Below are 15,234 nucleotides of genomic sequence, written 5' to 3' on the forward strand. Positions count from 1 at the left end.
ATATAAAACCAAATGAATGTTGATATTAGATCCACTAACATTCTTTATATTTGTCCAGTCTTAATAAGTTGATAATAGACTAAATAACTGGTGACAGAGAATATCTGAGCAGTGTAAGTACTCTGACTGTAGTCCTGTGGCATATACCATCGCCTTAGAAAAAACATTCAGAAATATGTAAATTTCAGTTTATGTCACATTGTGATCTGAGTCTTTTCTGCTCAGCGGTCACGGTTGTAATGAAGCCATTAAATGAAGGACGCGCCGTCTCAACCTTAAACCCCATGAGCCAGCCCTTAATGGTTTTCAACTGCCAATCAGTGCCTCTGGCATATTCTACCACCCTCCATAAATGAATTCCAAATCCTCCTTCTCTCATACTCAGAAAGCAACCCATGACACGCAGCCTCCTGGAAATGGATGTCCTCCAGAAAAGCACTGAAGTGATTCCTGCAGGTATTTAAAAGAAAAGTTGCCATGGACTGCAGATCATCAGTCATAAAGAGGGTGTTTAAGGTTTACCACCCATCCAAGAAGGCTTATGAAATTACATTGTAAGCATGTGGTCTCTTAATTGCATTTACATGAACGGGAGACAGAGAAAGAACAATGGCACTCTTGGAAGAAAAAACACTGGCAAAAACACATAATGAATTGACATGATACGTTTGTAGATGATATGCTTCATCTGAATGCACTTATACTTTCATTGGAAAGTCTAGTCAATTTGACCTTTTATTTATGTAGCCTTGTCTTCAAGGGCTTTGCAGGTGGACATAAGACCACCCTCTATGCTGAAGAAAAATTTTCACAAAAAAACAAAACCTTTTAAGAGAAAAACCTTAAGAGGTAAAAACAGAGCATCTCTCCGCCAGGACAGGACAGACATCCAGCAGATGTAATATACGGCATACAGAGAGACACGAGCAAGCAGTAGCAGTGCCGGATTAACAAAGAAAAGGGCTGCCGTGTAAAATAGGGACCCCTATTCTTCCTCTGCCTTTGCATTAATTGTGTATCCTGTTAAGTGGCACATCATGTACAGAGCACACCAGCAGCACTGGCAAGCCTTCATTATATTTTGCCCAGAGGCCCAGAAAACAACCACCTACTCTTATTCTGAAATTGTGTCCTTCTCTCAGCTGAACAATAAAGGGGTTTAGAAGTGCATTGGACATGGGGTGCCTCTGTAACGATAGAGAATGCAGAGGAGGTAAAAATGCAGACTTACTCTTAAACTGGTTGTGAACAGATTTTCTGGACTCTTGTTCGTCTGTGTTCCACCAGCTAGTCACTAAACTGTTGTCAGGTAGCTACACTGGTTTGGGAGGTTTTTGTCACTGATAACAGCTGCCTGCTGGTGAGACTGAGCCAAAAAAATAGTATGGTTGTGGCCATAAAAAGCAAAACAGTAGGCCTTTTTAAAATAAAATACTTTTACAATTCAGAGTAGAAAAACACCAGCGTGAGTAATAAAATCACTGATGGCTGAATTCCATTTAGCTGCATTGATTTCAGAAAGTCCTCGCTAGCCAAGTGTGACTGCTATCATATACAAAAAGTAGTGCGATTCATTGTTGATAAAAATGTTAAAAATACTGCTCAAAGCCCTTCTGTTTTCAGTTGACATTGTATTTTAGTGGTCCATAGACTATTAACCAACACAAATTAGCATTTAATGAAGTCTAATTGCTACATAACGAATCCGGGCATGTTGGAGGCCTAGGTTTGGGGCCTCAGGGCAGTTTTCTTTGCTTGGTGGAAATTCACAGCATAATTGAAGAGTTAGACCTACAATAAGATATCAAAATCTAGTAAATATACAGTATTACATAACAGAAACAACATTATAACTATCAGAACATACAGAACACACTTAATAATTATTTTATGATATTAGATAAATTATTAAGTGTATTAAACACAAGAGAGTTTCGGGCGTTTGTTTGAAAGACAAGACTGACAGATATGCAGAGCTGCGAGCACATGTTTGACTCTATTTTCCATATAGCATCTAAAAGTCTGTCACACAGAATATTATCATATGTAGAGCTCCAAACGAACAATCTGCATTAAGTGCCACAATAATTAGCTCTTGTATACAACTGAGATACTCAGTGTGAGTGCAATACTTCTTTTCATTTAGTCTGTAACTACCATGCTGCTGCTTCAGTTTCAGCTTGTCAACCGCAGTGGCCAAGTCCCCATTTGGGAATTGACCAAGTCAGTCCTGTTACCTTTGCTAAATTTGGTGCAAATGTAACGAGAGAAATATGCTCCATCAATCACGTTGCAGATTGCAGAAAGTTGAGGACTGGAGTGGGTCAGAAAGCTGAGAAATAAACCAGTGGAAACTCTCCAGCAACCATTTCCTGGTGAGATGATGGGAAAGACTTCCCTTGCATCTCTGGGGACATTATTTGGTGAACACACCGACGTCCTCCAGAGCCCAAATTTGAGAGCGGAACCCATTCACGTGGTTGGTTTTGAGCATTTCCAAAGTGAAATCCTCTTTGCCTCTGTTGCCTGTTCCATCAGATAAAGTCTGCCTGCTGAGGCTTAATGTGTGTAATGAACGGCGGACGGAGATCAATGATAAGTGCAGCTTACCTTCTCAACTGGCTCCGCACCAGCCAAAAGAGATTTAAACCATTTCAACGTAATAGCACATGTCAGTCAAAAGTCACACTTGAATACTTTATACTCCCTCCCCCCCTCTGCCCTGCCCCCACTCTGTCACCGTACATTTTCTAATTACACTGGCTGGAAAGATACTGCAATTTACACAAAAATAATAAATAAATAATGCAAATTGGCAATCACAACTAAGGAAACCATTGTCACTTCATGAAAGACCCTTTGCACCACATCAGAGCCTGAGCAGAGATCTGTAATTGTGTCAGCCATTTCTATCAATCCTCAACTAAGACTCACTTGAAGCTACTGTTTGTAAGGCATTCAAAACACTACACACTCACTCAGTACAAACATGCATGCACCACACTCCCACGCATCAAAGCCTTAGGGACTAAAAATACGTTAAAATACAGCTGTCTGTCTAAACAGCAGCTTTTGAAAATGGTGCTCATTTTCTTTAATCCAGCTTTCGGGAGCATGTGGCAAAATTGCCCAATTGTTTTCAGATTAATTGACTGAAATCCACACACCGTAGCTTTTGATTTGTTGTTCCAATCCGCATTTCAGATGTAATACACCCTTTCGTGTGTCTGTAAATGAGAGCTTGTGTTGTTGCACCCGTGTCCTTATTTAGACATCACAGTGCTCATGTAAGTGGATCAAGCTGATATCAAAGTCAGAACACAGACGTTTACGTTGTTAAGGAGAATGCTGGGTTTCTGTCATACTGCTCCCCCATGCTCATGGCTTGTGTTGAAATAACATTATGGCCATTTTTCTACACCGTGTGTGTGTCATAACTAGTTATTTCATCTCACAGTATTGTTTTCTGAAAACAAGAAAACATATCTGCCAATGAAATGAAACAATTTGCTCACAGATTTATACTAGAATGAAGAAGAGAAGAGTCTCTTGAAACAAGACAGGACTGCACTAGAAGTAAGAGGACCTTTGGATTTTGGAAAATGATTAAAAAAAATGAATGGTTGATGATTAGATCACTACATTCTTTATATTTGTCCAGTCTTAATAAGTTGATAATAGACTAAATAACTGGGTGAGAGAGATATCTGAGCAGTGTAGTACTCTGACTGGTAGTCCTGTGGCATATACCATCGGCCTTGAGAAAACATTCAGAAATATGTAAATGTTCAGTTTATGTCACATTGTGATCTGAGTCTTTCTGCTCGGGGGTTGTAATGAAGCCATTAAATGAAGGAACGCGCCGTCTCAACCTTAAACCTGCATGAGCCAGCCTTAATGGTTTTCAACTGCCAATCAGTGCTCTGGCATATTCTACCACCCTCCATAAATGAATTCAAATCCTCCTTCCTCATACTCAGAAAGCAACCCGATGACACGCAGCCTGCCTGGAAATGGATGTCCTCCAGAGAAGCACTGAAGTGATTCCTGCAGGTTATTTAAAGGGAAAAGTGCCATGGGACTGTCAGATCACAGTCATAAAGAGGGTGTTTAAGGGTTTACCCCCACCAGGGCTTATGAATTACATGGTAAGGTGTTGGTCTCTTAATGCATTTAGCATGGGGAGACAGAGAAAGAAGCAAGGCACTTTGGAAGAAAAAAACACTGGCAAAAACACATAATGAATTGACATGATACTGTTGTAGATGATAGCTTCATCTGAATGCACTTATACTTTCATTGGAAAGTCTAGTCAAGTTGAGCCATTTTTATTTATGTAGCCTTGTCTTCGAGGGCTTTGCAGTGTGGACATAAGACACCCTCTATCCTTGGAAGAAAAATTTTCACAAAAAAACAAAACCTTTTAAGAGAAAAACCTTAAGAGGTAAAACAGAGCATCTCTCCGCCAGGACAGACAGACATCCAGCAGATGTAATATACGGCATACAGAGGAGACAGAAGCAGCAGTAGCAGTGCCGGATTAACAAAGAAAAGGGTGCCGTGGTAAAATAGGGACCCCTATTCTTCCCTCTGCCTTTGCATTATGTGTGTATCCTGTTAAGTGCACATCATGTACAGAGCACACAGCAGACATGGCAGCTTCATTATATTTTGCCCAGAGGCCCAGAAACCAACCACTACTCTTATTCTGAAATGTTGTCCTTCTCTCAGCTGAATCAATAAAGGTGTTAGAAGTGCATTTGGACATGGGGTGCCTCTGTAAGATAGAGAATGCAGAGGAGGTAAAAATGCAGGACTTACCTTAAACTGGTGTGAACAGATTTTCTGGACTCTTGTTCGTCTGTGTTCACCAGCTAGTCACTAACTGTGTCAGGTAGCATACACTGGGTTTGTGGAGGGTTTTTGTCACTGATAACAGCTGCCTGCTGGTGAGACTGAGCCAAAAAAATAGTATGGTTGTGGGCCATAAAAGCAAAACAGTAGGCCTTTTTAAATAAAATACTTTTACAATTCAGAGTAGAAAAAACACCAGCGTGAGTAATAAAATCACTGATGGCTGAATTCCATTTAGCTGCATTGGTTTCAGAGTCCTGCGAGCAAGTGACTGCTATCATATACAAGAAGTAGTGCGATTCATTGTTGATATAAAAATGTTAAAAATACTGCTCAAAGGCCCTTCTTGTTTTCAGTTTGCATTGTATTTTAGTGGTCCATAGACTATTACCAAACAAATTAGCATTTAATGAAGCTAATTGCTACATAACGAATCCGGGGCATGTGGAGGCCCTGAGGTTTTGGGGCCTCAGGGCAGTTTCTTTGCTTGGCTGGAAATTCAGCTTTGAGTAGTAGACCTACAATAAGGATATCAAAATCTAGTAAATACAGTATGTACATAACAGAACAACATATAATATCAGAACATACAGAACACACTATAATATTATTTTATGATATTAGATAAATATTAAGTGTATTAAACACTAAAGAGAGTTTCGGGTTTGTGAAAAGACAAACTGACAGATAATGCAGAGCTGGAGCACATGTTTTGATCTATTTTCCATTATAGCATCTAAAAGTCTGTCACACAGAATTATATCATTGTAGAGCTCCAAACGAACAATGCTGCATTAAGTGCCACAATAATTAGCTCTTGTATACAACTTGAGATACTCAGGGGAGTGCAATACTTCTTTTCATTTAGTCTGTAACTACCATGCTGCTGCTCAGTTTCAGCTTGTCAACCGCAGTGCCAAGTCCCCATTTGGGAATTGCCCAAGTCAGTCCTGTTACCTTTGCTAAATTTGGTGCAAGATGTAACGAGAGAAAAATGCTCCATCAATCACGTTGCAGATGCAGAAAGTGAGGACTGGAGTGGGGTTCAGAAGCTGAGAAATAAACCAGTGGAAACTCTGCCAGCAACCATTTCCTGGGTGAGATGATGGGAAAACTTCCCCCGTGCTCTCTGGGGACATTATTTGTGAACACACCGACGTCCTCCAGAGCCCAAAGTTTTAGAGCGGAACCCATTCACTTGGTTGGGGTGTTTTGAGCATTTCCAAAGTGAAATCCTCTTTTGCCTCTGTTGCCTGTTCCATCAGATAAAGTCTGCCTGCTGAGGCTTAAGTGTGTCAATGAACGGGGAGGGGAGGATCAATGATAAGTGCAGCTTACCTTCTCAACTGCTCCGCACCAGCCAAATAGAGATTAAACCATTTCAACCTAATAGCACATGTCAGTCAAAAGTCACACTTGAATACTTATACTCCCCTCCCCCCCTCTCCCCTGCCCCCACTCTGTCACCGTACATTTTCTAATTACACTGGCTGGAAAGATACTGCAATTTACACAAAAATAATAAATAAATAATGCAAATTGGCAATCACAACTAAGGGAACACATTGTCACCATGAAGACCCCTTTGCACCACATCAGAGCCTGAGCAGAGATCTGTAATTGTGTCAGCCATTTCTATCAATCCTCAACTAAGACTCACTTTGAAGGCTACTGTTTGTAAGGCATTCAAAAACACATACACACTCACTCAGTACAAACATGCATGCACACACTCCCAGATCAAAGGCCTTAGGGGACTAAAAATACGTAAAATACAGCTGTCTGTCTAAACAGCAGCTTTTGTAAATGGTGCTCATTTCTTTCTCTAATCACTGTTGTGGACATGGCAAAATTGCCCACTGTTCCAGGGAATTACTTGACTGAATCCCACAACCGTAGCTTTGATTTGTTGTTCAACCATTTCAGATGTGAATACACCCTGTGGTCTGTAAATGAGAGCTTGTGTTGTTCCACCAGTGTCCCTTATTTAGACATCACAGTGCTCATTAGGTGGATCAAGCTGATATCAAAGTCAGAACACAGACGTTGACGTTTTAGAGAATGCTGGGACCATCACAGCGTCTCTTTAATGATATGTCTGCCGTCTGTTCTCTCTTCTGCTCCATTGTTATTTCCCTGTCATTTCTCCAGCACCTTATCAGTTGACCTCAGCTTTAATGCCTTGTCACTGTCCTATTTTATTTGATGTTTGGACAAAATGAATCAAATAGATTTCTTTTTTTAACATACTTATTAGATGGACCGGCATCAAAACTCTGGTGCTGTTTGGCAAACAAACAACTAACTAACTAACTTGTGCTGGGGTTGTTGGTGTGTAACCTTCCCTAAATCCAATAAAGAGCAGAGCAGAGCTGTTAACGTAGCCTGAACTCCAAACAAACAACAAACTATTATGGCTAAGTAATGATACAGTAGAGTCCTTGGCAGTAGCATTACAGCAACAGTTACTGTAGGTACTAGTTAGCTCGACATGCTTCTGATTGCAACTTTCTTTAAGAAGATAAATTTTATCAGTTCCTTAAACTGTTGCTCTTGTTGTTTTTCTTTTTGGAAAGGGTAAAAAGTAAATTACCTGCAACTCTCTTTAAATGCATAGTATGGCTCTTGCCAGAGGTGAGAAATCCAAACCTCACAGGCCTAATATGCCTGGTTACGGTTGCTAAGCTATGACTAGACTGTCACTGTGGTCGCCAGGAGGAGTTTAGTGAAGGATCAGTTACGTAGTTTAAAATAGGCATTTTGTATTTTTCACAACACACTAGTGATGAAATCAAACCTGACCGGGACTGGAAACATTAAAACTAAAAAGTGGTTGTTTCCTTTGTGTCTTAGAAGACTTGTCAGTCAATATGGCAAGTTCACACCCTGTGTTTTGGATTTCGATGGTGGGACTACAGTTACCATGTGGATTGCATATTGTTCCTTTAAAACTCAGAGGAGATAACAGATAAATAAGTTGTAAGATGGATATTTTCTGCAGTGCAGCAGTTTCGACAGGAGGCATAAACAAAAAGATGATGTGTCCCCCACAGAGACAGCTGCTCTGATAGGTGGTGATGTGATAGTTCATTTAAAGCAGCTTCTCTCTTATTGTCTTTTGTTTTCTTTTGAAGCAAGATTAAAGAATCTCTTATGCCATTTGATATTTCAGTGGGATGGTAGTACTATTGAGCAGCATTGTGCAGGGTTTGTGTGGTGGGCACTGGGAATTCATTCAAATACAGCTTATCAAAGTCCATGAGGGACTGAGCCAGCAGACTGCATCCAGAGGTTTGTGGATAATATTCAGAAACTTGCGAAGACTCATCTTGTTTATTTATTTTGTGCTCTATCTCTCTGCCTTCATTTCAGTGCACCTCTAGCACAAGCTTGTCACGTCCAGCATGTGGACATTGTCATGTTTATGGTGATGTTCATGATATGAATCTATACTCTTCCAGGTTTACACCAGATATGGGAAATGCTACACTTTTAATGGCAACAAGACCACATCGAGGAAAACCAAGCAGGGTGGAATGGGAAACGGCCTGGAGATCATGCTGGATATACAGCAGGATGAGTATCTGCCCATCTGGAGAGAGACAAGTAAGCCTTAAAACTATTTGTCCATTGTAATCCTATCCTATGCTACAGCATGAGATACCTCTGCTGGGGTTTAAATAGAAAATAACCTGCATCAATTTCTGTGGCTCACGTACTGTAAATAATGCAGTTTTTGATTGCATTCCAGCAACATGAAAAATGTGATTTGTAAAAGGAAATTCCTGAACAAAATATACCACCTTGGATTTGTGCTTGGATTGAAGATGTCACATAATATTAATCCCTACTGGCTTATTTTTCAAACATGACTGAAATATGGTTTGGAGTTTGCATCAAACTGAGTCCTAGCTGTCAGATGAGGCAGCAATCTGATATTCCCTTGTACTCTGCCTTCGCAACGCTCTGTGCTCCTGCTCTGTTTCATCCTGAAGATGAGACGTCCCTGGAGGCCGGTATCCGAGTTCAGATCCACAGTCAAGACGAGCCTCCGTACATCCACCAGCTGGGCTTCGGTGTCTCTCCGGGTTTCCAGACCTTTGTTTCATGTCAGGAGCAGAGGGTAGGTCTTCTTCATCACAGTACACCATCCCCACTTCCCCTCCCCCACCACCAGATTACTCTTCTCCCTGAAATCGTTCGCCCCCGGTGGTTAAAACCGGGGTCTAATAAATCTCTGTGTGCTTAGCTGACTTACCTGCCCCAGCCCTGGGGGAACTGCCGCTCCACCAGCAAAGAGAAGTTCCCAGGATACGACACATACAGCATCAGTGCCTGTCGCTTGCTCTGTGAGACCAACGAGGTTCTGCGAGTTTGCAACTGCAGGATGGTGCATATGCCTGGTAAGATCACACCCTACCTTTATTTACACAGGGCCCCAAAAACATTGATTTGTGCGCATGAATTACGAATGCACTCAGTCAGTTATTCATGCTTTGAAATTGATGTCGAGTTAGCAGAACATCAGGTAGTGAAAATGCAAGAACAGTGAACCATAATAACTAAATTTATGTGACTGGAACTTAAAAACTGATGAACACAGATCCTTTTTGTTTTGTGTTAACTTCATGGTCGTGCATGTACACATAATATATACACAAAATGTTTATTTGGGAGATTGAAAAAATACTCCATCAAAGTTAGTATTTTCAAGTACTTTCCACTGTTTTTGAAATTGTTTGCTCTAGCGTAATTGAAAAAGCATCCAGCCGACGCAGTATTTGCATGATATTAAATGACCCATTGAGCAAAACAAGCCATCATTTTTGGCCCACTTGAAAAATTCCAGCCCAGATATAATTTGGTCTGCCACATGCCTGACCTTGATGCTTGATATCTGGAGTGGGATGCTCTTCAGCAGTGCTGCCAGCTCTCTGGCTACAGCGACACGTTCAACCAAAATCTCTATGAGTTTTGGATCCTTTCCTTCATCCATCTCAGCTGTTGGAAATTGCTGTGTTGTGCTCCTATGGCCCTCATCAATTATTATGATAGATATTATTGGTCTTGTCTGTTTTCATGTTTAGCTTCTACTGGTTGATGTGCCATAAAATAAATCTGAATCTGTGGATGTCTCATGAATCAGAAATGTAAGTGGCTCAGTTTAGTGAAAGCAATTAGTGATAGTATTTGATATCAAAAAAATCTAACTGCATGAATGGGTGAGTGAATCCAAATCTCACATGAATACAGACTGAAATAATCACAGAAAATGACTTCATGGAATACAATACATTTAACTAATACATAAAAAACCCACACTTCATGAAGCAGTTATAAATATATGGTTGAATTATGGTGACTGAGCAGTGGTGTGGACGTGCGATAATATTAGCACTGCAGAATGCTAATAATCAAGACAAATACAGGACCTGGAAGAGATGACACAAATGGATGTGCATCAGGCAGATAATCTTTCTGCAAGGACACTCGTCACTGTAATTCCACCATTTAAGCCGTTTCTCTGTTCAGCTTGTGTACATGCTGTCGAGAGGAGAACAACAAACACAAAGTAAGATGTTTGGACTTAGTCAGCATGTGTGTCATTGTGGCCAGAGTGCAGGAAGTCAAAGAGCTGAATCACTAAATGCAAGCTGTTTGACCGACGTGTCTAACAAGTGGGCATGTTTGAAGTGGTATAGCGTTTGAAGTTAAAGTAGGATTCATGTAGCATGAATTGTTTCCATTTCCATATTTGCACAGTGCACCTGACATCTGCTGCTCTATTTAGCACAATTAAAAATATCAGGATTTATGTGAATAAACAACACAGAATGAGATAAGGTTTAATATGAACTCCACACTGCAGTAACTGAACTAATGTATTATGGAGTTTCACCGGGCTATAGAATATAAATACTGTGGTTCTCAGGTTACATATTTACATATCAGTCACACATTTGTAGGCTGTAATGGCCGGACCAAAGTGGTTGGTCTGATCTGTAGAGAGAAATCACCGCTAATCGTTGATCTCAGGCTGTGAGGTGGACACGTCTCTAATCAGTTTGTGTGCTCTGCAGGGTGACAGTGCCTGCCTCACTGCAAGATTGTGATTGTGTTACAGTAACAAAGTGAGCTCAAGGTTTTGGGAAAACTAGCCAAGACAGCATATCAGTGCATGGAAAAATTTTATTCCTTTCACATTACTCTTTCTTTTTGTAGCACACAGAAGCAAACCCAGCTCACCAGGATATCAGTTCCAAACCTGCAAAAAAAGTCCTCTGTCTCACCGCTCAGTTGTCTAGAGAAACTGCACCTCTTTCAAAAATATTCTTTGTTGCAACAATTTTTCAAATCAATGAGACAAGTTAAAAAAAAAAAAAAAGGATAGGAAAGGTGGAAACTTTAGAATGAATGGATAGTAAGGACTGCTCACAGAGGTGTTCAGAGGGCATCTGAACCTCTTTGCCTTCTGTAGTGATGTATTACATCAGGTATAATATTTATTATATCAGATATAATAAACGTGGAAGCTTTTCCAGGCCATTTGCACATTGTGGCTTTAGAAAAAGGGCTTTGGTGATGTAGCGGGCAGCTCGCATTATTTGACTGCACTTATCAATAGTGAATAAAATTTACTGTTACATATTAAGTGCACTGAAATTCCCTCAGAAAGTTCAAGAAAACTGTTGGTTCAGAAGCTTGCCAAGGAAGCACAATCCCAACTTGTGAATTGAAAATGTTTTTAAAGCCTGTGACAACACCATGCTGTATCAGTGAAAAGTTAGGGGCCTGTGTCTTAGACAATTTGCAGTATCAGTTTATTTCTCCAGCAGTCCTCTGTAGGCACAGCAGCAGTCTTAGTTTGCTATTAGTCAGAGTTGTGTTGCTCAGACTTAAGTTTGTTTTTGAGGAAACGGTACAAATGTTTCTTTATCTTACTCACTTAGATAATCCAGCAACTGTTTAGTCTGCTTCACATGCCAGCAAATTTTTCATCAGCATCTGTTTACTTAGTCCCACATGTTTAGTCTGTTGCTTCTAGTTTTTTCTTTTTTTTGCATATTGAGTCAATAATTTTGTTTTCATGTTGTTGTTATTATCTCCATCTAGTAAATTATATTCTCACTTACATATCTTTGCTTGGTTAGCACTGTCGCCTCACCGCGAGGAGGTTCTGGGTTTGAACCCGAGGCCTGGGATCCTTCTGTGTGGAGTTTGCATGTTCTCCCTGTGTGGGTTCTCTCTGGGTACTCCAGCCCCCCCCCCCAATCCAAAGACATGCACCCGCGACCCTACAAGGGACAGCGGTATAGATAATGGATGGATAGATGGATGGATATTTGTGCATATGTGATCGTTTGTTAGCTTGATATCACAAAAACCACTTCTCAAATTTCTAAAAGTTTCTTTATAACTTGGTCCAAAGAACAGCTGAAGAGGCCTGGAGCTGGGTTGCACCACCATGTGGCCATTATTAAAGCATTCTATGTTTTTGCACATAACTCCTGTACTGTGAGGCGTAGAAGCAAAACTGTGTTTTTCTGGATTCTTTGGTTCAAGATTAATATTTTAGTGTTCCAGCCTATTTCTATATTTGGATGACCACCCAAAAAATGCTATTAAGTTGTTCTTGCTCTTGATATGTAGACAGCATACACAGACACTATGCAGCTTTTCCTCCACACTCAAAATATTTTAAAAAATAAAATACACAGGCCATTTTAATGTCTTTCTTTTCTTTTCTTTTTTTTTTTTTTTTTGTTCAGTAAATTATGTTTAATCATGACTAATTTGACGTCAAATCGATGTATTTCTATTCTTTGAGAAAAATGTATAACCACAAATCATGTAGAAAGACAGAATAAGTCTAACTCTATTCAGAACCAGCTGAGAGACTCACTCCTCAGGTCATCTGCCATTGTTTCACTGTGTATTAATTAACATTTCTCAATGACTGGGAAGGAGTCTTCCACAAAACATTAACCTCATGAACATTTCACAGACAGACAAACACACCTCTGCCAATTAATTCGCTGCTGATGAATACCTGTCATTAATGGCCTGGGCAATATGTTTGTCTGCGAGGAAGTGACTCATTGATTAGTTTTTAAAGACTTTCTAAATATGCCTCACGGGTGGAGCCACCATGCTCCATTTCTCAGTGCAATCAAGGACAGACGTCCAAGATGGCACGGGCTCTATGGAAGGAAGTCATCCTCTGTGCGCCTGCCTTCATTTGGAGATGAATGATAAGCTGTGGAGTCTTGTTCACAGCCACGGTTCCTCATTGCAGCAGACACGGGTCACTGATCATTTTGTTTCTGATTGATCAGACTCATTTTCTATTCTCCTCTCCAGGAACTGCAGATATCTGCCCTCCCAGTAAAATCAACTGTGTTGACAAAGCACTCGGTAAGAAACAATCTTCCTTCATTTCTTTTCTCATTACAATAGATTCCCTCAAAGGGAAATGGAAATACAATCAGTAAATATGATAAGGATTTTTTTTTCTGTAATACAAATAACTGGAGGTAGACTGGATATTTTGAAATGGCTTTTCCTCATTGTGATTTAGTCACTTTATAGCTTGATGACTGTGCTGCCGCCATTGTTGAACTGTTAATATTTAACCGACGCTTCGTTCCTGCATAAGTGAATACCCCCCACCCTCAGCTTTGACTCAATCTCAGTCTCCTGCACCAGACATCGTGACTGAACAAAGGTGCCTTGGTTTCAAAAGCATTACAGTTGCAGTAGAAAAAATAATTTTTTTATAGGCATGGCTGACATATAAGTGCAATTATCATCTCTCAGCCAAATAAGCCAGAAATTTAATTATGTCTCTCTTTGCTGAATTCAAACCCCATTTAAAATATGGCTGAATGAAATCTTAGATATATCTTACAAGAATGGGTCATATTCATGTGGTTCATATTACTGAATCAAATAGTGTGAATAAATTCATCCTCCATGAAAGGTAAAAAAATTAAAATATAAGTTATATATTTATATTGCAAAGGTGTTTTGTACTTACATCAGACAAAGAATATGTGCCACTGTTCTCCTGCATACAAATAACCTAATTGTTAGGGTTATATAATACATAAGTCATCAAATTATAATTACTGCTTTCATTGCTCCCTCTGCCCGTTTTTGTTTGGACTGAATGCATTTAGAATTTGAAAACAGAGACTGGAAAAAGCTATTTACTCTCCTGTGTACGTAGTGTTGCTTTAGAGGTAGAATTATGAATTTGTATTTCTTATTGTGTGAGCAGTTCATGTCTGCATGTTAATTGGGTGGAAGCTCAGGCATCATTTGCAGAGCCCTCACCAGCGCTTACTGTACTTCATCATTTATTCTCCAAGCAAATGCTGAAACAGAATTACTGTAAACACCGTCAAATATGGATAGACTAACACATCTCTTAATATTGTCATATTTATATTGTTCTGTTAATATCATGTGGTCTGTTTCTAATCACTGCCAGAGAGCTCCATAACAGCTGACATTACCTGACATTTTGTTGCACATTTTGTCCATGAAATGATTTTGTAAACGATTGATTCATGATTTAAATGCTATAATGAATTTGTTACATCAGAATAACCAATACAACTGGGAGAAATACTTAACTAATAGCAGTTTTATGGACATGGAAGTAATATGATTTAATGATGCTGAGTGCTGGCACAAAATATTGCTTCTTCTCACTGGCCACAGAGAGTAGGCCTATATATGTACACACACACACACACACACACACACACACACACACACACACACACACACACACACATACACAATTGTACTTATTTGTAGTTACACCATGACTGCTTACTAAATGAACAGGGGTTTGTGCTTAAATTATCACTGTAATGAGTGTTAACAGTTAATGTCATAGGGTTCTTAAGTATTGTTGCTATGGTTACCCATAGTCTAATTTACCTTGTGCATACATTTAGAAAGCTGGTTGAACTGTTCAGTGGTTCTATATTTCAAGTGGACTGACATATTGTTAAGTTTAACACACACCTGCCAACCAATCAGAAACGCATCATTTCTGTAGTCATGGTATGAACTATATTAATAGACAACTTTAAAGCTGCACCAAGCAATATTGTTATATTTGTTATTTAATTATAACCCACTTCTGCAGAACTCTAGATGTTAGCATATTTTAGCTAATTGTTTTGGTTTTATGGCCCACAACTTAACTGTTTTTTGGGGGGTTTTGGTTGGCTGTTTACATTTTTTTTTTTCATTTATTTTTATATTTTCTTATTTTTCTATTCTTTTATTTTTTGAAGATGGAGATAGTTTTTGCCTCCAGATCATGTGCAGTGTCTAGTATGTTTCTCTGGTAGAGTGATTGCC

General features: G+C 39.6%; 1 protein-coding gene across 1 annotated transcript in view; it reads left to right on the forward strand.

Annotated features, from left to right (window-relative positions):
- The window catches only part of asic4 (acid sensing ion channel subunit family member 4), a 76,120-nt gene that overhangs the window by 56,198 nt on the left and 4,688 nt on the right, over nucleotides 1-15,234 (forward strand). The window contains exons 2-5 of the mRNA XM_022740954.1: nucleotides 8,316-8,460; nucleotides 8,850-8,977; nucleotides 9,104-9,257; nucleotides 13,216-13,269. Of these exons, the coding sequence (XP_022596675.1) occupies nucleotides 8,316-8,460; nucleotides 8,850-8,977; nucleotides 9,104-9,257; nucleotides 13,216-13,269 (481 nt within the window). The remainder of the gene's footprint in view (nucleotides 1-8,315; nucleotides 8,461-8,849; nucleotides 8,978-9,103; nucleotides 9,258-13,215; nucleotides 13,270-15,234) is intronic.

This window comes from Seriola dumerili, unplaced genomic scaffold, assembly GCF_002260705.1.
Source record: "Seriola dumerili isolate Sdu_G_001 unplaced genomic scaffold, Sdu_1.0 BDQW01000052.1, whole genome shotgun sequence".
Taxonomy (NCBI): Eukaryota; Metazoa; Chordata; class Actinopteri; order Carangiformes; family Carangidae; genus Seriola; species Seriola dumerili.